We start from the raw sequence: 27,585 nt of genomic DNA, 5'->3' as shown, positions 1-27,585 counted from the left end.
TTGCTCCAGAAGTGTCAACTTAGCATGTTCTCTTATTTAACTGAGGGAAGAAGCCATTCTTTGGGGTGAGGAAGAGAGGAAACAAAATGGGGCTTGGCTAGTAGCACAGACAGCTCCACTTTGGGCACTGTAAAGGGGACATTAACATCTTGTGCCTCATACTAGTATGTTGGGCAGGCCCAAGGGTCATTGCCACCTCTGGCACTGGGCTAAAGTTGGGTGCTTCAGCTTTACCTTGCCTTTTAACGAGAGAGGACCAAGCTTTCAGACACCACTTACCTGCGAGTACAAATGAGAGGCCAATGCAGTTCTTCACAACAAGCTCTCTCCCTTCTTGGAGCAATGCCCTTGCTGTATAAACCCAGATGTCAGTCTGTCACTGCCCACGTGGGGCATGCTTGCTGTAGTCGCTGTGCTAAGGCCCCAATTTTAACCACATACACATCGAAAATATTTTTAGCATAGCAAAGCCACCCAGGACACCCAGATGTGTGTCCCATTTCAGCAGGTACCAGTTAGTCCATCAGTCCAGGAGCATCAAACCATCACCGGTCTGAAAGGGAAATACAGGCAAGAGGCAGAGGCTAAAAGGGATTAATTTTTGGACTAATGAAGATTATACTAAACTGTTAAAATAAATCTGCAGTGTTTCTTAGAACACCCTGCAATGCTTAAGGCAAATGAGTATGTGAATCAATCTTGCATTAACATCCAGGTCCCCACAAATATAACCATGAAACATGTTTGAAAAGAGCCTGAAAGCTCTTCCTTCCCTTGTGCCCGTCTTTCAAAGCCTGCTGCTGAGTCAATCTACTGAGCGGCATTACCCTGCTGCCCACAGGGCATTCCCAACCTGCATCCTTAGAGATGGAGCCTTGTCAAAACCCAGGTTTCCAGCCAAATTTCTTGTTTGCAAACCAAGCCCAGGCACCACAGGGCTCCTACAGCTTGTCTGCCACTCACCAGCCCCCACACCGAGTCATTTGGAAGCAGCCAAATCTTTTGCTAAGGTGAAAGCTGAGCCCTTCTCTAAACATTTCCCCCTCTCTGCTGGGCCTGGATGCTTGTGATATTTTCCCAGAGGCTGGTAAGTGCGAGGCAACCTGGTACCCTGTGGTTCTGTGCCCCTACCAGAAAGCTGCCTGAGATAAAGGGCTGCTATCCAATATTCGCAGTTAAGAGAAAGCAAGAGAAACCAACCCCCCATGCTGCAGCTACGGGCACATAAAAACAAACAAACAAGATAAATAAATGAGAAACGGGAATGGAATTATTTATAAAGAAATTTATTTTCTATTTGTGTACAACAAATATATGAAACAAATTTAATTTGAAAAATGTATATTTGATTTCTTAAAAGTATTGAACTCTTTTAAGGAAAGGTTTCAGTTATTAAAAAGGTACTGAAGGCTAATATTATACTTGGATAGATATATATGCGTGTACATATATATATAGAAAAAACATGTGCAATTTTTTATATATATAGTATATATAAATAACGTGACATGATGTTTTAAGGTATGCTATTTAAACATCTGAGTAACAATAGAGATATTATAAAATATAGTTTCCTATTTCTACACAATTTGCATTCAGTTTTCATAAGCATCTAGACAGTGCAAAATGTAAAGATACAGAAATATTCTCCTGCTATTCTATACATTGTGCTCAGCTCCCAAGTTTCCTCTGTCATGATCATAACCAGACTGAACGAAATTTGGAGGGTTCAATACCAGCCCTTACAAGCATCTTCAAAAAGCAATAAAAGGAAATCTGTCTTACCTTGACCTGTGCTATGCTATAGTTTGCGCACAAGAGAGAACAATGCATTTCCTATGTTAAATGGTCTAACTCCCAGAGATCACATACACCTCACCATATTGACTCATTTCATTGCACTCCATATCCTGCAAAAATAAATCTCCTGTAGGACAGCATACATTACTGCATACTGAAGAGTAAGTAATATATTTCTTTAACATAAGGCAGAAATATACTGAAATTTGATAACACTTAAATCCAACAGCAATCTGGAATTAAACCACATTTATGTACCACATTTTTATAGATGCTGCCTTTTTTATGTTTATGTCAGAAAATGTGGTAGAGAAAATCTACTTTACTTTAAATAAAAGCGAGGGATAAGAGCAGTCCCTCTAAAAGAAATTGCTAAAAAGCAATGGGACCTGGAGAAACGCAACTGACTTGAAACAGCCAAGGTCAGTCGGCATCAGCCTCTCCTCCTGCTGACGAGCAATTCCTTGCATGACACCTGGGGGAATACTCACACGAGTAGGTGCTCACCACCACAGAGCCCGAGTGCTTCAGTCCTGAATATTTATCATCTTTGATTATTTGCATCTATTCTATGTTAAGGTACTGTATATTTTTTTTCATGCAGTTCTTATGTCAACAACAACAAAAAAGGCGATTCTGGCCATTCTGCATGCTTTTACAGTTCCGATATTTTAATTGAAGGATGTTTGTACTTTAGGTAATGTGTTTATTATCACCGATATATAAACCTCAGTCCTGCTTTCATAAAACTCTGTGGCTGTTTTGCACCTCCTGGAAATAAAATTAGATTCAAACATGTTAGTTATGCAGTTTGCTAATAAAAGTAAATCCTATATTCATTAAGTCTCACAATACTTATAGGCAAAGCGGTGTCAGCAAATACTGTGTCTTACAGCTTAAAGAACGGCATTATACACGATTCGAGTCAAACTTATCCAACAAAATCTAAAAGCAGCTGTGAAAAGCACCTGATGGGACAGCAAATTTCACTACATGATAATTGTTGCAGTTCTGACAGGCTTTTTTCCATTTTTTTTTTTTTCTTAAACCAACCCCCTCGCTCATGTCCTGCGTCGCAGTTGCCCAAAATGAAGGCTGTGGCCTTGCAGGCAGTACACACCCAGGCTAACTAGACCTTAAAACTCTGTGTTTCCAGAGGGTCTCCCTCTTCCTGCTGCATTCTTAAACTGCATTTCAGCAGAAACTGTCCTGTTTCTGAAACCTTGACAATATAAAGAGCCCAGTGTCATTCTGCATCTTCTTCAGTTCTCCAGTTTATCTCTTCACTTGCCCATACAATGGCCCCCTGCAGATTTCAGCTTTCATTCAGATTTCAGGCCTCAGAAAAAGACAAAGTCTCATTAGTAGCCTGCATAAGTGAGCCTTACTAGTTAAAACCTTGATTTAAATACCAAACAAAGGGGAAAAAATAGATGCTGAGACAATGTTTACACCCTTTCAACCACACCCTTGAAATGTTGGCAGGGAATTAGCCAAAGGATGGGCTTTGCATCTCATCCATCTCTTCTAGTTGGGAAGGAACAGCCATAAATACAAGTTTTTGCAGGGTGCGGCTGATACCGGGAGATGGCTGAATGCATATGACCAAAGGCTGCATGCCTCACAAGTCAGAACAAAGCATGGATGTGCTGGGAATTCAGGATTTCTTATGCCCAGAAGTTTCCTATAAGCTGGAGATAAACACAACTGCTGTCTCCCACACAAGAAGGATTACTGTTCAAACCTAGAGCAACGCAGCACTGAGGAGAAACTAGTAACTCATAGTGCCAAAGCCTCTTGAATTAAGGGTTCCTCAAAGCAATCTATTAAAAAAAAATGCTGTAGAGTCAGTCAACATGTTTTTCAACCCAATTATATAGTGAAATGCACTGGCAGGCAAGGCCTCAGTTCCACAAAGGAGAGGAAGAAAAAGGATGGTGCAAAATTCTTCCTTCACACATTTACACATTCTTAGGATATAAGGTAGCAGGCAACTTAGCAAACATTCCTTGTAAGTTGTGTGGGATCAGAGCAGCTTTTCGTGGGGCTTGCGCTGTCCTACAGCTCAGCTTTGCCTGTCGGGGCAGGACTGGTGCTACTGCTGCCTTCCCCGGCGTTGTTCTTCTCTGCTGGTTTGAAGGATAAGGAAGCGGAGTTTGTGCAGTACCGTTTGCCAGTTGGACGAGGTCCATCATCAAAAATGTGCCCCAGGTGAGCCCCGCACTGGAAGAAAACACAATAGAGGATCACTGGGTTTCTGCACAGCGCGGTGGCATCACAGCGGCGTTAAGCAATGCCGAGCAGCCGCTTCCAGGAAAGCACATTTTGGTGCCTACGTCACCTTTTGGGTGGGATGCACAACCCACATTTAGTGACGAGACCAATCTGGGAAGATGATCTTCTGAGATACCACCGGCGCCTAAGGCTTAGAGCTCGAATTTCCTGCGTGTTTTGCGCCGTGTCACTGCACGTGTTCAGCTGGGCCTCGCCCACCGCTCACCCCATGCTGCCTTCTGCAGTGTGTAGGAGACAGGGACACGTAGCTGAGCAAACACTGCTGCTCCTGCCTGAGAGAAAGGCACAGCCCTCTGCTTTACAGAAGAGTACAGCACTTTGAAGAGCCTGATCCAGTTGGTCCTTATGTAGAAATTAGGATTGCTCTCACTGCACATTGCGGCTGACAACATAGCAGGATAATTAGAGCTTCTTATAATTAGTCACTTGAATTCGGCAAGTTCATTTTCACAGCCTGCCGTGAGAAATAAAAAATAAAACCTTGCACTGGAGAAATATTTATCTTGAACAGGAAAGTCATGCTGCTTTCCTAAAGAGCCTCGGCCTTTCAAGTCAATAGCTGATCTCAGTGAGAGCTGGCATGATGTAACCGAGATCACAGCGCTGTTAGTGGGCTCGCAGTCAGACAGCAAAAATTAAGGACTGCAAATTATTATTAACGTTTAATTAATTCATAGCATCCCAAATACATAGAGGCAATACTGATTGCTCTGAACAGTGAATGAGTTAGTGACGGCAACTCTCTACCCTGCAGTTAATGTGCAGCTAATGTTCTCCTGCTGTTACTGCTTTTAATTCATCAAAGCAGCAAGAGGGATGTCTGCAGACACAGGTGAGGTCTTGGCTTCGGACTATGCTCTCTTAACAGATTCAAAGTCTAGGGGAGGCTCTCACGCCAGCTAGGAGGGACAGGAGATCTTTGGGCTTAATGGCAGCTAAAGCAGGCTCATTGCAACCTTCAGCCCGACCTGCATGGCCACGTCCCAGGGCAGGCTCCCAGCTCCCGGAGATGAGCTGCTGGCACGGCGTGGGCAGCCAGCCAGGACCCCAGAAACACACAGAGGAGCACTGGAGCACTTCTAGACCGTGGCATCGGCAGGATGAGCTCCCCAGGAAACGGGCACGAATGACTCTGGGTTAAGAAGCAGCTGCTTGGCTTTGCAAGGAAGGAAGACAAAACAAGGCAAATGGGAAAAGGCAAAGGAAAATTGCATGGGAAGTGCAGAAGACAAAGACTGTTGTTCTTGAAAGATTACTTTTTTACAAGCCTTTCCTCCCTACTCCACCTCTTATTTCATTTTCCTTTATACTGGAGGCCCTTTTTTGGGCAGTTTTGGCAGAAAACCTGAGGCATTTCTAAGAGTGGAGTTTCTCACAATGGGCCACTTCACCTGATTAAAGCCTTTCCATACCTTGAAAAAAAATCCAAAGAAAATTAGTGTCCCAGAGAGAGCGTTTTTCTAAATGCTCAGCATCCTAATTAAATCATCTCAACTAAGAATGCTTCAAAACCTCCTGGCCAAAAGTGTTAAACAGATCTTTTCCAGATTAACATTTACCAAAGATAAATCATTCCCTCGCCATTGGACAGAAACAGAACAAGAGAAACCGTAGAGAGAAACAGTCTGCAGGAGTAATATGCTCACAAACATATAGACTACCAAGACAATCTATCAAAGAGGCTTTCCTCACAAAACTTGAAAAGCTGTGCTAGAACTCAAGGCAGTCTCATTACAGCTTCTTGTGATGGCAGGATCACACCAGGATTGGATTACTGCAAAATTTGTTACCTTTTGAGATTACCCCTCACCAAAAATTTATGTGGCGATTCTCCCTGTAGACGACTCTATAACTCATCCCCCCTGAAAAGAAACGTAATTCAGCCCTCTGTATCACGCCGTAAGAACACTGGTTCTCAGCTGAGAGTACAAAGGATGAATTGATTTTACTGTCCTCCCCACACAGAGTAGGTGCTGACCATTTTTCTAGGACGTACATAGACGATTCTAAAGCCTCCCCAAAAGAAACAATCACGTGTCACAGCCTTATATATAGATTATCTTGGGCAGAATGCACTGGCACGATTAAATGGTTAGAGTAAAGCATCTGAAATATGTGTTTAGGAGCAGGAAAAGGGGGGTCACTGCTAACTGTCAGTATGCTTGGATCTCAAGCCTCCTGGTTCTAATATGCTGCAGGGAGGTGCAGAAATTAGCTTGCAGACAGCTGCTGCAACCTACTCAGAGCTATCAGTGTGCAAATAATACTTCTCCAAATACAGAATTTTATTGGCTTTTACAGGTATAAATAATAGTTAGGGAGACCTCAGGGGAAGGAATTCTGGAGCAGGAAAGAGAAAAAAAGAGAGATGCAACCACTTTTACATTATTCCTCAAATGCATTAGCAATTAACTTCCACCTGCCACTAACCATTTTACTTTTTAAATACATCCCGGGTAATGTGTTTCCAAAAAGATGTAAAGCTATTTGTAGGATAAGCCCATGGATGTCTTTTCTTTATATTATGGTGGTTTTCCCCCATTGTTTGCTTCTATAATGCAGATTAAAAGAGAATTTTTTTACTCTCCCAGACAGGTGGAAGAACTTTTAAAGAAAAAGCAGCTACTTTTTCATCTGCAAAAGATTAATAAGGCTTTGGGTGTGGGAGAGGGTACTTCCCGCCAGTTTTACTAAGGCCTGCCATATCAATCCCCGTGCATTTCCAAGCTGCAGTAAAATTGTGAGTTTGTTTTTTTTTTTTTTTCAGCTGCATGTGCAATTCACATTCCTAGAGCTCCAAGGAAGGGAGGAAATGGTTTTGTTATGGATACACAATGTGGTGGTATTAACCATGCTGAGCAGTGGCTGCAAAGATGTTCACCACTCCTCGAGCTATTTTCCTGTGTGACTCGATCATCTGTGGGGTTATTGCACCAGGAAGCCAGCGTAACTGCTCGGAAGTTGCCAATGGATTATATAGCAACTTTGGTTGTATTCTTTTCTTAATGCTGTAAATTCTGTTTTTGGTTTGGCTCCAAGTTTATGGTGTCTGTATGTGCCTGCTGCTAATACTACGGGTCTCAGGTCTGCTAGTGCTATTTTATTTGGCAACAGGTAAATGGCACTCCCAGATTCCTCGTCCTGACCACAGGCTGCCTTGGGTTCGCTCTGGTGAACCAAGGAGTTGCAGCCGTCTCTTGGAGGGCATCAGCAGATACAGGCTCAGCAGGTTGGTAGCACACTTGTTTCAGCACTGTTCAGCCCTGCTAAGCAGAGGTGAAGAAAGTGGGTTACATTTTGTGTTATTCCAGTAATCACTGGTGAAGCGAGAGATTCCCAGCCTGTGGGAATTTAGGGAAATGGATGTTCCAAAAAAAAGTGTTAAATGGATCTTCATTCTCTTCAAGAATATCCTAAATATAAAAACTACAGAATTACGCAGTACACGAGATACTAGCTGACATGCTGTATTGGGCCAGACCCTCTACCTAGACCGAAGTTAGTGGATTCTCCATAAAGATGATGTTGCTTTGTTTCAGGAAGCTTCTTAACTCACTCTAAGCATTTATATACGAGGACTAATTGGCAAGTAAGGGTGCGTAGCATCAGTGCCAAAATGAGTTATCCCACCACCAGTGCTGTCTGGAAAGGGAACAGCAGATTCTCACGGCCCAGCTGAAGCTACTGCTTCTCTCAGAGGAATGTGAGTGTGTGGAGCTAGGGGGCTGCAAGCCGCTGGGTACATCTGCCGAATGCCAGAGCAGCAGCTTCTCCCTCTGCTAGGTAATGACCACGCCATACCCTTCGTGGAGAAGAAGGCAGCACAAAGGGTGGGAGCAAGTAGAATGAGACAGATAACGGAAAATTTGGGCGTGATTTGAATGACTACTGACTTCATTATTATGGCAGACAGGACTGTTTGAGGCAGCTGTGAAGACTGAGCTGGGAATGAGCGCTGGGAATGAGTTAGCACTGCTGCGTGGTAATGCACAGTGATGGAATCAGCACACAGGCAGGCGCTCTGCTGCTTCCAGCTCCCATCTCAGCTGCTCACATGTGCAGCCGGTCGGCCAGGCGCAGGAGTTCCTTTGAAGGGACCCTCTTCAGGAAGGCAATTTCTGTAGACTCAGCGCCGAGCCCAGCCATTTACATCTGCTCTGTTAAATCTCACCCGAGACAAGGACGCGCATTCCAACGAGCCCTTTGTGCCTTTGGCTCGTTCCACCCAGCTGTTATACCTAGGACCCATTGTGCTCTCTTACAATGATTGCTATTTAATGGAACTGAAAGGTTTGCAAATCTGAGGGAAGTACAGTGCTCTGTAATGATTTTTGCAGCCTTTGCCATCAGAATGGTCTTTGTGTGCTATAAACTAACCTGACTGCAGGATATTTCAATCCGATGCATCCCATAGGAGAAATCATCAGTGAGAGTAATTGCATCGGGGCTGATCACATCATAGAAGGAAGGCCAACCTGGGAAAGAGGAACGAGATAAGTAAGAAAAGAGGGTGTCTTTGTGGCAGATGGCACTGTAAAAAGCAGAGACAGAAACCCACTTTGAAAACTGTTTATTTCACTCCAGAGCTCCTAAGTCAGAAATAACTGAAATGGACATTTTGGATCATAAATCACTTAGGTATGTTGGAACATTTTCCCCCAAATACAAAATCCTTTACTGAGCTGCCACTAGCTGCCCATCTTCCATCTCAACAGAGACTCCTGCACACCTCTGGCACCTATCAGCCAGTAATGGCCACCTATCAGCTTCTACTCTTCAAATCTTCCTTGCCAGGTATCCCCATCTCCACAACACCAGCACAAAGCAGCTACCCCATTAGATACCCATTACACAGATGGAACTTTTCAGCCACCCCTCAAAAAACTCTCACCATAGACTCTGTTTCCTGAAGCTGGGTTCCCATATAAGCACCTGATAGGCCTTAAGGTCGTGTCAACATCTACCAGTGCCCATCCGAAATCCCACCAGATATCTGTCCCTCTCGGCCAGTCTCTTGCCAAATATTGCAACATGCACAGATAACCCTTGCTCTCTGTGTATTACACACATGCCCACGCAGAGAGAACTTCCTTGTTTGTTCTCCTAATATCTGCTAAGCATTTGCTACAGATGATTTCATAAAGTGACTTGCAATAAGCTATAACAAACACAGCAGCAGCTGTGAAACACTGCATGCAGATGAGTAAAGGATGTACACAGCTTTCCCTAAGTAACAGGAGTAAAAGTTCCTATTCAGTAACAGGAGGTGTGGAAGCCATCAAGTTTTCTGAGTGCGGGTAATGAAAGTGTGTAAACTGGAATAAAAACCAGCATATGTCTTCATTTGTATTGTAAGCCATTAAATGCAGAAGAACACTTATTAGGATGCAAGCATAGCAGGCATAAATGTTTAAGAGATGCTCAGAAGTGCATTTCTCTCCCTTCTGGCAACCCCTGTACACAAAGAGTAGCATTCCTAAGCCTGCAACCTGAATGCACAGCAGGTCCCAAGTCCTACGCTCCCAAGGAACCTACTGGCATCACAAGTGTTTCCCCCTCCAAAACTCACTGCAGAAGCAGGGTCATTTCTTTCCCCCAAAATATTGCAGATGTAAGAGACAGCAGATGGACTGAAGTGCAAGAACTCAGAATGGGGAAAATATCTCACGAGACAGGAACTCAAAACAGTGCAGAAATGACAACCAAAAAAACCTTACAAGTTCTTCCCCTCATGCAAAATATCCCTGCCAACAAATACCTTCACAAACAGAAAAGGAATAAACATATGACAAGTTTTGCAGAAGAGGTTATCCCGTTGACAGAAAAATTGATGTCTCCTAATTGGTGGCACATCTCCGACATCATTCATCATCTCAGCTGGGCCTCTGTCTAATGAAAATCGAGGCCTTGCAGAGAGCTGGTCAGAATATTTTTGATGAAGCACTTTAGTTATTGCAATTTAAATATCTTGCAAACCAGGCATATCTACTTCTCAGTTTGGATGATGCCAGAGGATTTCCAAAGATGGACCTGCTTGGAGCAACCAGCTAATCTCACCGTGTGAAAGCATTTGGAGGAAGAACACTGCACTGCTGCAGAAATTCTCAGAGGCAACCCTCCCTCCTCCATAATAGCAATAAGGGGGAAGCTTCAAAGGCTGCTGCACAGAGATTGAAGCAATCTGTGTCTTGCTGAGAAAATTATCTTGTGAGAAGGGTTTGGAGGAGATGTGTTTATGTCAGCTCTGACATTAAAGAAAGACCATCTATCCTCCTTTCTCCAGACTTTTCCTTTTGGTCTTCCCATTCAACACAGAAAAAAAATTACTTGCTTTGGATGCATTCCACGCGCTTTTAAAAAGTGAAGTCATCTGAAACCTATATAAACAGTCAAGCTCCTCCTAAAGTAGCCTTTGTACCCCACCAGAGTGACTTCAGCTTCCTTCTACACATGCACATGTTCCAGAGGCTCCACCATTACCACATGTTCCCCAAGATAGGGACTAGGAAACAGCCTGTGTCTCCACAGGGCAAACTTCCAGTTCTCAGCTATGCCATCTCTTCTGGAGTACCATCACAGACCAGGCACCAGCATTGCTGTGCCCAACCAATAGCTCCACGAGGGTTGACTGAAACCTGATCAAACCTGCAAGAGAAGAGCTCCCGAAGGGCACTGTGAAGGACACTGTCAGCTCTGAGGGGGTGACAAGTGAACTGCTCCTTGTGCTGGTGAGCCAGAATCACCAGGAAATCAATCCCCCTCTGTTGTCTCATTTCCCCTCTCCAGAGCTAAAGTGGAAAACCCATTTGATAGTTTGCTAAGCCTTCTCTGGCCCCTTTCTCTGCTTTAAGAGCTGCCAGGAACAAGCTGTAGAAGCAGTCTGCTTGCCTGCACATTAGGCAGGCAACTCCCAGTGATGCTGGAAAACCAACTAGACCCTTGTGGGTTCTTAATACGATCTTTCTTTCTTCGTGGATGACCCAGCAGTGCCCCCACTTTGCAAGCCCCTGCCTACTTTTCTTGCCTCTCCCGGCTGCTGCCCAGCCACCCCTTTCCCTCTGAGCGCCCATTCCTTCTTGCCCTAAGGCTGCAAAATGGCTGATTCACTCTGCATTCTAGATTGCTGTTGGTTGTGCCCTAATGCTTTGGCCTACCTTTGAAGCTATCTGGCAGGGCATGCTTCCCCGGTGAACTAGGATTTGGGGGAAGAAGACCACTTAGGAGCTCTTCTGCTTCTATTGAAAGAAAGATTAACCCCTGGCGCTGTAGAGACTGAGCTCTGGAGAAGGCCCTTAAAAATGGCAATGCTTAGACCCAAACCTCCACAGGTTGTGGCAATACAAAATAAGAGCCTGTTGTGTTTGTGCTCACTCTAGTGACCCTTTATATGGGAATCGGACCACCATGTCCTAAGCACCGATTTCTGCTATGTTAATAAGGCAGACGCAGATGAACAGTTATTCAGATCAACAGCAGGTATCCCTTCTTAGACCTAAAATAAAGGAATGACATTTTCTTCTGTCAAGCACCAAAGTGAAAGCCATGGTGGAAACTGAACATCAGTGACAGATCTTTTCCATTCCATCCTGCATGAGTAACAGAAGGGATCTCGTGCTGCAGGGCATCATACATATCCCGTGCATCTCCTTCTGCAACCGAGATGCTGAAGCTGGGGCAGTGCCCGAGCAAGAAAACTACAGCAAACAGTGTTCCTACCATCCAGCCTCCTTTGTGTACTCCTGGTAGAGAAATGTAGCCCCAGCAGGAATAGGTCATCTCATCCACGTTAACAGGGGAAATTCTAAAGCACCCTTATCCTATGAGCTACTCCAGGACTGTTTCCTGGGACAATGCTGACCTCATGCAAAAAAAAAAAAAAAAAAAAAGAAAGACGTTTTGTTTCTGTAAACATTTGGAGCAGTCTAGCTGCTGATTGATTGATCAATTTTAGAAGCATCTCAATCATCCTTCCAATTTCACACACATTTTGTTGTACTTAGACCTCCAACTTCCTAATAAATGGATGCAAGCAGTTAGACATCTAACTGTTAAAATATGAGCCCATAATTATTTGCAGAAGCAAAACGGCAGGCTGCTTTTGAAAATCAGCCCTCCTAGGCCATTTTTCCCCCCCTCGTGAACTACTATTCCTTTTTTTTTTTTTTTGAACAGCACAATTGCAATCTCAAAGCATCTAATGCTCTGACATTATTCCCATTTCATACACCTGCCGACTGGAAACCTCCAGAGTCTTTTAATAACTGTGATGTCTAGTTATGTTTTTCATTTTGGAACCCAAAGAGACTAAGTTCAACCTGCATTTTATCATTCTTTGCCGTAATTATTCCAAGCATTTACTTCAGTGAGTTATTTACAGATGGAGAAGTAGGGGGAGATGGAAGATGTTAGAACTACCAAATGACACCAGATGGAAAAGAGGACCTTGACCTGAAAAATACCTTGCTTCTCTGATGTGCTGTATTTTTAGAATTCTGATTCCCTTTTAACCTAATGTGGATTAATGAAAACCCAAAGGCTTTTTAAGGTAGAGGTTCATCATTTATCTTCACTGAGAAAGCTATGTCTGTGTAAAAACATGAAGCATATAGGATTAAAAAGGTAATAAAGCTTCTGCTTTGAAACTGCTGTAAAGCTGAAGGGCCTTCACTTTCTTCTTTCTCACAGGTTTATTGAAACCGAATCTGAAAGACACAGGCATCCACAGCTGTAACTTCTCACATACAAGTTTAATGTGGAACTACAAAGTTCCTATTATGTCCGATGCCTGTGTGAATGCAGGGCTTTTTTTTTTTTTTTTTTTTTTTTTTTGCCTAATAACCCTGCTGGGTTATTTTTCGTAATATCTTCACAATGACGAATGCATAACAAATATTCTTAGTTACAAATATTTTACCATCAGGTAACACTACTTTCAGTGGAGGTCCAACTGTAGCTAGAAACAGACTCAGGCACAGAAACATTAGTGTTCACCAGCAAATGGCTGGACATGAGATATGCAATTCACTGGAAAGAAAACAACTGGTCCTTACCAGCACCATCCAGGCTTAAGACAGACGACATGGTACTGGTTTTCAGCAGAACATGGGGAGCACTGCAGTGATAGCTAGGTAGGGAAGCAGCCAAAGACAGAAAGCAGCTTAATTTGGGAAACAAAAATAAGGACGAGAATCCTCTCTAAAACACTGTCTCTAATAGAAAAGTTGGGCTACCACAACAGGTAAACAGAACACTGCGCAGAGGGAATTTTATAAAACAGTTGAATTCCTAGCAACAGCTTTTATCAGATAATCATAATCTGTTTGTTTTGTGTATCTGTGTTTCTTTATGTTTCTCACTTGGGAAAGAAAAAAGTGGAAACCATAAATAAAGGTGGTGTTTGTTTTCATCCACGACGGCACTCCAAGCATCAAAATAACTTTCTGTGAAACAGCATATGCAATCCAGATTTATTCCTTTGTTAGTGGGAAAAGGTTACATTTGTTTAAAGTGATTGTTAAGAGAGATCTGACACTTAACATCTACAATTTCATTTGACATCTGATTTTTTCAGAACGAGAGTGACCCTGAAGTCTCTTGAGCAATGAAAGCATGGGGCCTGTTCACTTCAGCAATTAATAACTGTATCACGATACAGCTATTGCCATAACTGCTTCCTTAGTCCTTTTACTGTGCTCTAAAATACCGGTAAATACAAACTGGCTGTTTTAGAGACCTCCTCTAAAACACTTTTGACATCTCCAGCATCTGGGCTGCTGTTAAAATCAACAGGTAGGCAGGAGCTGGGATCTTCCTCAAGTCTTCTTACAAAGATTGAGTTACTAATGGTTTCTTTCTTGGTTCAGGTTCAACAAAACTACTGAACCTAACTCGCTTCCTCCCAAAGGATGGTTTTCTCCCCTCATCTGAACAGTGTCTCTTGTTACTTTAAATCACTGCTAATGTTTTTAAAAATATATCTTACACATAAGTCAGTTGTAGATCTTCAGCATCAAAGGAAGCAAACAGAATCATGTGAAGCGGTATAACCTTAAGCTATAATTTTAAAATGCCAGTAAGAAATGTCTCAAATACTTTTCAAAATTTACTGTTGACCTAGTAACCTCAGTCCAAAACATTCAACTTCCAATAGATGTTTTTATTTTCCTTCCAAAAGCAGTATTGGTAAAACAAATGTACGTATTGAGAAGTATCTTGCAATCTGTATAGTTATGAGGTATTTGCACAATTCACTAAAATAACAGAAGCTTTCAAGCAGGATGAGTAAATCAGAGTAATAGCGGAGATGGCAAAACTTCCAATGGAAGTGATTTGACAAAAGTCTGAATACTAATGCAGTATATTCACAAAGAAAGGGGAAAAAAGCCCCAGTAAATGCAGCTCTGTAATAACCAGCATCCAGCACTGAAACAAGCAGCAGTCGCAGATGAAGTACATATTTGAAAAATTTGTCATGGGGTGTTTCAAGTGACGAACATCCACAATTTGTGTTAGACCTGTCGAAATATTTTCCTATCACATTATTATGCATGTCTGGGAAACAAAGTTTGTAAAGAACAGCCAGGACTCGGTTATATATTAAAACTACAACTTCAGAGATGGAATTCTGACAGAATTTTTTTTTTAACTCAAAAAAAAAAAAAAAAAAAAAAAAAGCAGCTTGTATTTTCCTCCTTTTGGAGTTCTATTCCTTCTGCTGAACAACATGGCCACATCAGCGAGTGCTACAGCAGACAAACACCCTCCTGGACAAACAGCTGGACAAACAGCTGGACAAACAGGCTCTCACTGCAGTTGTGAAGTTCTGAAACAAGCGGAAGAGTTACTGCACTGGTTAAAAACAAACAAACAAACAAACAAGACAAAGGCCCCCTTTCTTCTGTTTACTTTAGATATTGAATGGTTTGTCTTGGTAAGGAATCTTGGTCACAAATAACTAAGGAAGGACAGAATATTCTTGGCCATGAAGGAAACCTTTTGTCAGGATTTGGGCTGAGATGGGGGCAGCTAGCAGATGGCAAGGGCTGCCCAAGACGCACAAAGCTGAGTAACAACTGCAGGGTAGAAGTAGAGCCACAAACTGATGCATCTCCTGCAAGGGAATTTAGTCATGGGTCAAAAAAAAGTGGGGTAGGGCTCCTTCTGATGCCACCATGATGCAGTGGAGAACAAAACCCTCCTCTGTGCTCTATATTACAGCTTATCAACATAGTCCTTAAAATAGATGTACTTGTAGAATTTTTTTTTTTATTTTTTTATTTTTTTTTCCCAGCTGCAGGCACACCAAACGCCACAAGGAACCTGGCCACAAAGCCTTCCCTTCACTTGGGGAGCGCAGGAGCTGCTCCCTGCAGAGACTCCTCAGCTACGAGTGCCACCTTGCACCCAGTACCTATGGTACTTTTGCCATGCCCTCTGCATAGGGCTCAGTCTGTTCAACACATGCTAGAATGCTGCACGGTCTTGTGTGAAAGGATGCAACAGCAACAAGCAGCAGAGAAAATCCCAAAAGAAGAAAAAAGGAATGATTTGTGGGGTTAGATTGTTTGGAGTTAGTGTTGGTTTGGAGGGAGGTTTAAATCTTTTTAACAACCTCTTATGCAAACAAAAGGAGGTAGGCAATAATGTTGACTAGAAAATAAAGACCTTTCTTCACAGAAAAGCCTGACAAAAACAATATACATGTGCACGCACACCCCCACACACCCTTTTTCTTTTAAGTTTTCTGTGGAAAACTTCAGCTGTACTTTGAAAACTTCTGAAAACCGAAACTATTGAAATGGAAAAGTTCATATTTCAGATTATAATGTTCACCTTCTGTTTTGCTTTCTGTTATGGTTTCTAAAGTAAAGCATGCCCTTTCTGCTAAACCCTATATTTTCTTTCAAGAAAGATTTCAAAGGAAAACTTTTCACAGCCAGTCTATGTGGCTGGTGACACAGTCCAAGGAAAGAAACAGCCTGCTTTAAAAAAGATGTCATGAGGAGCTGCTCTCTTTAACGCTCTGCTGTGGGAAACCCAGTGTGCCCGCGGAACCACCTGAGGACCGACCAGCACTCGCAGCTGCTCCAGCTCCGCACTGGTCTCTCCATGCTACTCCTTACATGACTGCATCCTTGATCTTCTACTTTCTTCTTCCTGATTAACCTTCTATGATGTTTTTGGCTCGAATAAAGAAATGAAATAAAACAAATGCACTGCACACAAACCGCTCAAGATATGGAAGTCATTTCCAACCTAAGCTAAGAGCACTTGTAATTAGGTACAGCACAAACCATCACAGTGGAAGTCAATTATACTCACTACATGTTTTTACAAACAAATAATAACAGTTTATAAACATCCAGCTCACTTCAGGGTCTTGTTTTCTCTTATGCTATTCTAAGTAAAGATATACCTAAAAAGGAATAATTGGCTTGGAAAAGAAATCTGGTGCAACAAGCAAGAGGAGAAACAAGAGAAGATTTAGAGAGAATCAGCAAAAAGGAAATGGGCCAGTGTGCACGAGGAGATTGGAGAGAGGCAAGAAGCTAGGAGTGGGAAGGCAGCCTTTAGCAGATGCATTCAAGTATCTCAAGGAAAACGCTGTACGCAGGAGAATTTCTCCGAGGCATCACCATTTTGCAGTGCCTCCTAAAGCAGTAGGCTAGAAGCTAGCTGTCCCGTAATATACATTGTCAGCCATTGGACACTTTTGGGATGCTCTCTTCTGTAATACTGAGGGGCACTCCAGATTTCTGCCTCCTTGGGCTCATCTTTCTCTCTCCCACAACTCAGGGGGAGCAGAAGCCCCAGCTCAGACCCACCCATGGCTCATGCACAGACCAGCACGGGGTGCCCATGCTCAGGATGCCCAGTACAGCCCCAGGTTATACGGGGCCGGATTGTATGGCACGTGTTAGGACCACTGGCCTCACACAGCACATCTGATAACACGGGGCAATTGTCAAGCATATCTGATGCTTGGACCCTTCTGACAGCATAAGAGGCTATCTCCCAGGTGAAAACACTGGAGCTAAGAGTTATCATCTACAGGCTACTGAGCCTCTGCTGATCCAAATTTGTTCCACAGTCTCCCCGTTACCATTCGTCAAGCTTAAAATTGACACAGGCTTGCGCATAAGGATTTGTTCCTTTCGGGTAAAACTGTATGCTTGCAATGAAGTTTTGCCAAGAAAAACCTTGCACGAGAGAAATCTGGACGTATCCGTGTTAAATTAGCATCAGCTGATTCGTGGTGCCAGTGGCTGCTGCCTTACCTCACTACCCACATTTGTGCCCCTGATTCAACAAGCTCTTGGTACGAGGGAAATAAGGAGCTCCTGTTCCTGGAGGGCTCACAGAAAAACCCTCAGCCACACCTGGATTAGCTCTAAGGAAGACCGGCCTCATGTGTCCAAAGTAAAAAGGACAAGAGCTTTGTTTCAGCTGCAATGAGATATACGCTGCTATCCCGGAAAGGGAGCGAGGAAGGAGAGGAAAGGAAACGCGCACAGCTCATCATTTTTTTGAGGAAAAAGATGATGTGTAACAGCCGGCGAAGACGTCCCTGCCGCTCCCCCTATTTCCATCTGTCTCAGAAAGGCTTGTGCCAAAGGTCAGACAGGACCACGTAAAAAAATCCCACCAGCTCCGGGTCCCGGGCGCGGAGCAGAGGAACTGCGGCAAGCCGCAGCCTCCGACCTGCCCGGCTCCGCTCCCGGCCTCTCCTACACCGAGGGCCCCGGGCCGGGACAGGGGCCCCGGGCCGGGACAAGGCCGCGTCCCGCCGGGGGAGCCGCCGGGGAGGCTGGATGGAGCCTGTCGGGGCCCGGCGGGGTCCGCCTGGCGGTGACAGGGGGCCCGCGGCGGCAGGGGCCAGCTCATTGCCGTGTTCTTGTCTCCACCTGCTGATGCTCGCTGTAAACGGGCCGCCGAGACTCGGCCCGCAGGCGCGGGAGGTCGGTCGGAAACCTGCCCGCCAGCCCAGCTTACAGGCAAACGCCACAGCTTGGGAGAGGAGCAGGGATGGAAAGACTGCAAAAACAGAACAACAGAACTTGACCGTTTTTTTTTTCGTGCTTTTTAAACCAAACTTTCAGAAACAGTGCCATTCTGCCGTCTGGCTCCCCTCCTTGTTACTCGTATTTGGGTACGCTCCTATACAGCATACAGCTGATGGTTGCTCGGCACTGGGTTTGTCCCTTTCCGGCTCTTAATACCTCTTTATACCCTTACACAGAGTCATTAACTGGTTATTTGGGATCTCAGAGTGACGAATACAATAACCTGTTAGCCGTAACAAATTTTTGCCTTTGAAGCACGGACCCTGCATTTACTAAGAAATGCCAAAATAATTATTTGGAGATACTGACTGTTGAAAATTTGAGGCCAGGCCCCTCACCTCCCTGCTGCACAATGACTGTCCTGTTACAATTCTCTGCCAACCAGCAGACAAACGATGGGTCTGCGCTGCTTACCAGGCATCTGGACCTCTATGGTCTGCATTAAATCAAGAATTACCATGGCAGGAGAGGCTCCAACAGGAGCAAGAACTCTTTCTCTCCCCTCTCCAGTCCTGTGCTGCTATACCCACAGCCCAAAGTGGTGGGGATTCCTTGCATCTTTCACCTTGCCAAATAAATCTGAACTCACAGTCAAACCTCATTTGGGTTCCCACCTCAGCCTCTTGTTGAAAGTGCCACCAAGCTCTGATAACAAATGGCAGCTAAGCACCGTCATTTTACTCACAGGAAAACTTACTAGGGAAACAAACACGGATGAAGATCTTGTGTAAGCAGGCTAGTGTGCACTCCAATCACTCTATAAATTTCTGGAACTCACTTGTCAAATAGCATCATCTTCAACTCACTGAACCTTTCAAAAAAAAAGAACACACCAGGGCTCTGGAATTCCAGCCTAACCTGGCTTTCACCCTCTTTAGAAAGGACTAAAAAAAGACAGAGAAGGGATATACAAAGGCATTTCTCATCAACTGCTAAATGGTCCAATATACTCGTAACCTTAGCTCTCTGCTTTATAGCAAGTGAGTGATGAAAACCTGATGGGACAGGCTTGCAAGCTACACTCTAGCACTGAGCCACTGGGGTGCATTTTCAGAATTGGACAAAAATATCCTTAAGTGGACACCTGGAAAGGGCATGGGCAGCCAGGGGAAATACCGTCAGGAGAGGAAGAGTTTAAAAAGGCTAAGAAAATCTCTGATTAAATTTTTATGAGGTAAAGTGCTGGCATGGATCAGTTTTCTTGAAAAGCAGAAATCAGTCTCTGAGCTGGCTCCTCAGACACTATTTGGAGACCTCAAAAGCAGAGTCATTTAGAAAGCAGCTTCTTCAAGGAGTCCAACTAAAACTACAAAGACATAAAATTCCAGTCAGACACCGGAAATTCTTAGGGGAATACAAGAATTTTATGAGTCAGAAGATAAAAATCCCTCTGAATACCTAACAAAACTAATCTAATGAAGTAGTCACCGGGAAGGCAGTTTGATGAATCTGCATGTCATGACGGACAAATTTAAACAAACAGGAAATTGAACAACCTGAATCTGTTTTCGTTTTCACTCCCCGTGCCCTGCTCCTTTTTTTCTTTAAAGGTGCAAACCAAGCTGACAGCTGCAGAAGCTGCCGAGTGGGTCTGAGGGGACTATTTCATTTTAGATGAAGTCTCAATTTAAAATAAACAAATTGCCTGTCTTCCTTTTGCAAAGCTGGGAAGTCATTTATTTCTGATTCATTATTTGCACTATTGTAGACTCTACCGGCCCCAGCGCAATCAAGCCCACTAATCATTGCAAAGGAATACAGGGAAAAAGAAGCCCTGGATGTTGAGGTTATAACCTAAAATGCAGCTTCTTCCCTGACAAGCAGAAATGAGGCTAAATGCTTCCAAGCAGGTACTTCACCCATGCTGGTAGCTAGAGGGTTCAGTCCTAAATGACACCGCTAGATCAGGTCCAGCTCGGTATCAGGGCACATACTTAGCTGTTTACATGGGAAAGTTCTCACTAGTTTCCAGAACGAAGCTCACATCCACTAGGGCCTTGCCTTTGGTGCAGATAATTTCAGGACCAGCTGTGTAAAGTAATATTAAACTGAGCACTACCTCCTCTCCATCAGGGAACCAGGCAGAGTCTAGACTCAAAACTGAAGTTTTACCTATGCATATTGCGGCATCCTGGAAGCTGGTTTTAAAGAGAGAAGAGCTTTTCCAGTTTATAACCTTTCTGTTACAACTACACACGTTTAGGAAATAAATATTTGCACTTTGCACTGAGCATATCAGAATTCGTAAAATTATGCTGATTGTTCCTATTCTCACAGTGTTGTTTCTAAACTAAAACTATGGTTGCATTAAAGCCCTTCTGTTACTTCAGATTTACGTCAGCTTGAAGGAGGTAAACCTATAGAGAAGCCAGAAATTTTTGTTTCTTTCAATGTTTTTTTTGTTTGTTTGTTTGTTTTTGAATGTCTTCATTCCAGAATGGGAAAAAAAAGTCTTTAAACAAGTTTTCCTCCAAAACTCATCTTGAGTTAATTAAAGTGTTTCATTATACAAACTAATTCATTATACTGGAACCAAAATACTTTAATTTTGATTTTTTTTCCTTCATTTTGTATTTCGTACTAAAAATTTCAGACAAAATGTTGTGTTAAAATAATTTTCAGATGAAAAATGAAATCTTCTTTCCAACAAGACAAACCACTGGTCTGTCAGCTTTCATGGCCTAATGTGCTGCAGTAGACAGTATGTTAGGCACAGGCTGAACTGCCTGCAAAATACTTTTACATGAATTTAGGACACTGCTTAGTTTCCTATCTGAGCTGCCTGTCTAGATCCTCCTATTTGGGGTTGATTCTGGACTCCACTTAAAATACTAATTGTTTATATTAAACCGACAAGAGAATGTGTGATGTATTTTAACTGTCAAAAGTGTTGTGAACAGCAGCAGCTGGAAGAAGAATGTTTAATTCCCTCTGCTACCCTCAAGCCTTTTACAAGCCTGTATCAGCAGCTACATCTTCCTCTTGCAGGCAAGAAAAACAGGGTATAAAGGGGTAGTGAAGGGGTAGCGCAGCAAATCTGCCTCTACAGAAAAAACAAGAGGGGTATACAAAAGCACTGTCATTATCAGGTCAAAATAGAGCATCACTGCAACTCCACCAGCATTGATGCTGATGTGAAAGCTGTGCACATTTGTGCAGAGCACAGCGCACTCTTGATGGCTCCTCTCTTGTGCTGGTTTGCTCACACTTAGCTTATTACAGAGACGTAATACAGGCAGCGATGGGAGATAGCACTTGAACCACTCGCTGTATGGTACCCCTAAAAAAGGAATCTTGATACTATCAGTTATGGCAATACTCTTAAATCTTCTGGACACGGGGTCAGCAGCATGTGTGGGGCCATCAGTAAGGAGAGGTTTCCTCCCCTTGACACTTCATTCCCGCAGGGCATGCTCAGGACGCCTTCCCCAGGATTATGATTGTTGCATAAGCTTGTGCTACAGCCAGTGGCGCCCAAAACAAAGCAGAAGTGTCGTTACTGACAAGAAATTATTAAAAGCTTTACTAAGTAACAAGATTAAGTTATTTTCAATATTAATAAAAACTTCACATTTTCAAAAGCAGGAAAAAATCCAAATACAGTGATGCTATTTTGCATATTTCCTCAAGGAAATCTGAGTATAGCAGCACAGACACATGACAATATCAAGGGGCAGGAGGGCCTGACTCATAAAATAAAGATGTACAAACTGCTACAGTGCAGGTTTTCCTGCCGTGTGGCCTGGTGTCTTTTTTTAATGCTACATTTACAGAACGGATTTGGCACATTCAGGGAAGGAACACTTTTTTTGTTCATCCCATCAATCTTCTACTTTTCCAATTGCCACTGGTGTATTAGTAGAAAAAATAGCCTAGTGAGGTGTAAAATAAAGCTCTGCATTCAGAGACAGCGCGGTACTTCATTTCGCTATAATATTTACTTCAAAAGTAAACTCGGATGAAACCTTGCATAAATAGCGCCAAATGAGTTTGCAGGTTATTCTGAGCTTAACGAAGCAAAGCTGATTCACACCTCGTACACACAATTTGGTTGTTTACCACCAAGACTTCTGCCGAGAGAGCCCTCGGATGGAGCGAGCGGGGAAGCAGAAGCATGGCTGGAAGAGGGATCGGTAACAGCACAGAGCAGAGCCAGCAGAAACACAGCCCATGCCAGCTGACGGTGAGCAAGACTAGCTAAGTTGAAAAGTAGCAGCAGGTCAGGATTTTGATTCGATTTTAATTTGATTTAATGTTTTTTACACCCTATGTGTCCAACTTTTCGTTTTCTGCCTTTCCACTTCCTCCTTTTCGTTAGTTTTTCCTTACACTACAGGAAATATTTCTTTTCCTTTTCACTCAAAAAGGTAGCAAAGTGGGTTTCTGGGATTCCTCTTGGAGCTGTCTTTGCTTGGGAGCGTGAAGTGACAGGACCATAGCATTGATTAGATTCGATTTTGGACAGAGCTGTTCAGAGATTTAGTTCAGGATTGAAAGGCAAGTTTGTGATTCATTCTAAAAGCAAAGTCTGTCAGAGACTTCTGCCAGAGAAGGCAAAATAGGAAATCTTGATGAAGGGCTCAGTAGGGAAATTTTCCATAAAAAGCTTTTTAAACAAAAGAAACATGAAATTCTGACTATCTGAAAGCAAACGTTTTCATGGGGATGTCTCCATTTGACCAAGGGCACTCTCAGCCTGCAGCAGCCAGTAACCTGCTGGCTGGAAGTCCCGGGAGATGCAGCTCAGGGACATGCAGGATTCTGCTCTGATCAACTTCTGGTGTTTTGTATGCAAAGTGGAGAAGCTTTAGCAAGAAAGACTCAGAGAAAGGTTTAAGACAGCCAAAACAATCCAGTGGCTTCCTGCCCTTCTCTTGCCTCCACCTGCAGTTGCCTCAGTCCCACTGCTGCCTGACCACTCACTGGCTGTGTGCTTATATATATATATATATATATATATATATATAGTTTCTGCTGGCTCTGCTCTGTGCTGTTACCGATCCCTCTTCCAGCCATGCTTCTGCTTCCCCGCTCGCTCCATCCGAGGGCTCTCTCGGCAGAAGTCTTGGTGGTAAACAACCAAATTGTGTGTATATAATATATATATATATATTTCTGGGCTAGCAAGCTGAATCAGTTAAGTGAGAGAGCAAACAACCACTGGAGGCAAGGCAAGGTAAAATAATACAGGGCAAGGAGAGGAAGGGAAGCACAAATTCAGTGTCTGTGTCAGCAAGGTGTTGAATAGACTCTGCCGCCTCATTAAACCTTGCCTTAGGGGTGATGGTAAACTACAGTGCTGTGTTCTACCCAAGTTTCAGGGCTCACACATAAACCAAGATGTCTCTCCTCCCAGCGAGAGCTCTAGCTACAACATTTCCTTGCCCCCTTTTGAAAGCTTTCTCTTCACCTGAGAAGCAAGTTCCCGGAGATGGTGAGAGGGCAATGGTCTAGAATTGACCCCATTGTAGCTATAAAATTATTTTTGGCCCCTCAGGTCATTCTTTGGTGACCCTGACTATGAGGCAGGGACTTGGCCATGTGCCCTGTGAATGATGTGACCCCCAGGCTGGTTTGCTTCTCAGCCTGTGACATAAGACGAGGCACGCTCCCACTTTCTAACCTTTCCCTGTCTTTCAGGTCTACGTGCAGGAAGGAGAACAGTCATAGGTCTGCATGCTGACATCCTGTGACGTCCCTGACAGACAGAAACACTGCAGTCCGAGTAAGGTAAACCTCCATGTGCAGCACCAAAGATCTCCGCTATTGCAGCATTACAAAAGGCAGAGTATGTGAATTCAGAATTTATTTAGTTATTATCTGGGATAATTCTTTATTCAGAGCGCTGGGAGTAGAGGAAGCACTTTCCACAAAAGGGACTCAACTGCTTAAAACAAACAAACAAACAAACAAACAAACAAACAAACAAAAAAAAAACATATTGCTCAAGAAAAGCTATAGTATGCCAGTTCCCAATATTGTCTTGATACAACAAAATCTGACCTGTTGACACCAAGCTACCCCGATACTGATCCCACTCCATTCATCCAAGGTGGACCTTATTCAAATGCTACGTAACCCCACACAAGCACGACGTCTGTTTGCTTAAGTTCTGAGCAGGCATTGCAGCAATGGAGGTTGCAGGGATGGGGAAGGAATGGAAAGCATGAGTTGCTGGGCTTTCCCTCCTCTACCCTTCACATGTTCATCTGTTTTCAACCCAAACAGCACACATTCTCAGTGTGGAGCACTCTTAGGCTCTACAGAAAAGGTCTGCCTTCAGCTGGCTAAAAGGGACTGTTCTCAAACCTCCACTGGAATTTAAGCAGCATCTAGTACCCCAGAAGGGTTTGCCATCACACAAAAAACTTGGTGCCCTCACCCCCTTCTCAGCTCCCCAGAAAGCTGAGGCATACCAAAGGTTTTAAATGCTCGTGCTGTAATTGTATCACTCCAGGTGTTCTCAATAGGATTCCTCCCTATAAAACAACTAAAGAGGTGAAATACAGTCCAAGTCTCCGCAGGAAAAGAATGGAGCCAAGAGCACAATCAGTTTCTGAAAAATGACTTGGTTCCCATGCCACAAGCAACAGTCCATAAAGCATCTCACGGAAAGCCCAAACACACCCTGCAGCTTCTGGCTTTGGAGCAAGAACCGGAGGACCTGGGGACCTCAGACCTGCATTCCAAAATGGACCTTACGATGTACTTCCCTCCCTTGCAACAGCTTAATGACCTGCAAATTTTCAGCCCTGGCCATATCTGACATCAGTTTCAGAGCCCCACCTTCAACCAGATAAAAATATTTGTATGTTTTGACATGAACCATGAGAGTGTTTCATTTACACAGAACCCACCCTATTGATTTGGTGTACTTTTGGGGGGGAGGAAGGATTCCTACTCTGTTGTATTCAAAGCAGCTTTGGTAGCAAAATTTTCAATGTTCAACCTCTGAACTTGTGCCCAGTACTGCCATCATGAGCTGGGCATTTCATGCTGTTACTCTTAAGTAAAATATTTTTGATTATGTTCTCTAAGAAATGTTGTCTAAAATCCTTGCAAAATTAGGAATCATTTTCTAGGAAGATCTGAACCAAGTGGATCACCTTGTAGCGAGCTCTGTGTGCAGTGACTGATTGTCCCTGTTGCTGGCATTCCTAAGGGTCACAAATGAGTTCAGCCACATTGTGCCAGGGCATCCCAAAAGAGAAAGGCCATCACAGCCAACTGATAGCATGACCTAGGAAACCAACCTGTGGATCACAGTAATTAAGTATCCAGTTAAATGGGCCTGATTTTTGAGTGGATGGCAGATTTGGGAATTTGTTTTTAGTTTCTTTCTAAATGATAAAATATCCTTGAAGCATACTCTCTAGTGTTCTAGAAAACTTTCTATAAATTTCTTTAATTTCAAAAAAAAAAAAAAAAAGTTGGCTGGAAAAACTGGAGTATTTGGAAAAAAAATCAAATAGCTCAACTGTTTTCCACTTTTCATTTTTAAAGCATAGAATTCAAGCCTTTGTCTGAAATGTTCTCTTTTCAATATCAATTTATGTTTAACAAAATCTGAGGGATATACTACCTGTCCCAGCTCAATACACTTAAAAAAAAAAAAAAAAAAAAAAAAAAAAAAAAAACTTTTATTTCTCCTTGCCAACTTAAAGCAAACTCTCCTGCACACACAAGTCCCTCACCTTGTTTCCAAGCGCAGGTTTGATACTCAAATAAAAAATCCAACTGTACAGCCTCTAACAGTGGCTACCAAAGCCTCTGAGACTAACTTTAGCCACCTATATTTGAAGATTTTACTTCTTCATACAGTAAAAATATAGAGCTAGAGCTATACATACATTCAAATGTGTAACTTGGGTGAGCAGGGCAAACAATAATTTTATTTTATTATACTAGCATGTTCTTCTGCTATCCCTGTGCTTAACAATACACTTTCCTATGCCCATCACACAACATTAATTTTCTTTCTTTTTTTTTTTTTCTTCATTGATCTTTATTAGATCATTTAAATATTTGCATGGGCTTCAGTAAGTATCAGTTGACTTCCTGAGAGTGTAGCGTTTTAGTGTCTTCACTCTTGCTTTGAATGTTTTTAAGATACCTGCTATCATTGCTGTTAACTCTAATTCCCCATCATTCATTAGTTTTAAAACAGACTTGCACAAATAAACCATCATGTTCAATTAATGAGATATGGATAGGAAGTTTCTGTAAATATAGTCAGAATTAAAGATAGAATGTCTGCATAACTTAGATAATTTTTTCTTTACATTGCACTGAAGATGACACTGAATGCCCTTAGTTTATTAACCTTTATGCATTTGGAGAACACTCTACCTCGTTCTTTCAGGTTCCTTAACAGACCACCTTTTTTTTTTTTAAGTATGAAGTAACAGACTCCTATCCAAAAGGTAAAGCAGAACTGCAGGATGTAATACGTTTGATTACTTAGGTATTTTAATGTTATTGACTACATCCATCTGTGCAAGGTTTATGCCTGGTACTAGCCAATACGGTTTATGAAAATTTCAAAAAAGTTTGCAAGAACCACTGGCAAAGGAAGGACAGAAATACACTGTTACTGCTTGTACAAATTATGAGAAACTCATTAAAGCTCAATCACTTGCGGATGAGTAAAAACATTCTCAGAGGCAAAGTGCCAGCTGAATCTCATGAGTTTCAGCTTCTGAAGTTTCCCAATAACCCTCTTCACTGTGGGAAGGAGGATGGAGGGAGGGATGGTCAAAGGCTCTGTGTGGTTCACCCCTTTGGTGCTCTGATGAAGGAAGACTTGGGGCAAAGGATGTTTAGATGAAGGTCCGTGTCCTTGCTCCCACCCAAACACAGGCAAGCTGCCCTGCCACTCCAGGTGCCATGATAGCAGGTACTTTAATTGTGTGAAGACATGGGTCTCAGACACATATTGTGCATCACCTTCACAGGAGGTGGGGAGGTGGTCATGTACCCTCTCCATCCTCCCCAGAAGGAAGAGCCCAGGAGGAACACATCCCACAGGGAGCCTCCCTGGTGCATCCAACTTCCTGGCCAGGAGTAGGTCCTTTAGGCACTGACCTTCCTTGTGTGAGAAAGCAAAGGGGAACATAAAAACTTATGTTAATGTGTCATTAAAGAAATTACTTTTACAGAGACTAGAACAAGGGAGTTAAGATTACACTTCTGCTATGTCCATTTCTCTGGGTTTTTAGGAGTAGGACTTAATTTTTATACTGTCTATGCTGTGACGTCTGGAACCAAGTGAGTAAAATTAGCTGTTGGCATAAGATTCAACAGCATGCCGCTCCTGTACAGTAAAATGCAGCCCTGCTTAACCAAAACACTACAACAACACAAGTCCAGGTATGCCTGACATATGCCATTGTGAGGAAAGAGCCTCAGATGTGCAGAAAGTAAAGAA

General features: G+C 43.0%; 1 protein-coding gene across 6 annotated transcripts in view; it reads right to left on the bottom strand.

Annotated features, from left to right (window-relative positions):
* Positions 1-2,357: 2,357 nt before the first annotated feature.
* Positions 2,358-27,585, bottom strand: part of MSRB3 (methionine sulfoxide reductase B3) — an 82,789-nt gene continuing 57,561 nt past the window's right edge. For all 6 annotated transcript variants that reach the window (XM_035333008.1, XM_035332991.1, XM_035333026.1 and 3 more), the window contains 2 exons: positions 8,473-8,570; positions 2,358-4,023 (listed from right to left, as the gene is read on the bottom strand). In XM_035333008.1, the coding sequence (XP_035188899.1) occupies positions 3,859-4,023; positions 8,473-8,570 (263 nt within the window). In that variant the 3' untranslated portion in view covers positions 2,358-3,858. The remainder of the gene's footprint in view (positions 4,024-8,472; positions 8,571-27,585) is intronic.

This window comes from Oxyura jamaicensis, chromosome 1, assembly GCF_011077185.1.
Source record: "Oxyura jamaicensis isolate SHBP4307 breed ruddy duck chromosome 1, BPBGC_Ojam_1.0, whole genome shotgun sequence".
Classification (NCBI taxonomy): Eukaryota; Metazoa; Chordata; class Aves; order Anseriformes; family Anatidae; genus Oxyura; species Oxyura jamaicensis.
The sequence above is the reverse complement of the archived record's forward strand: the minus strand, read 5'-3'. Positions and strand labels throughout refer to the sequence as shown.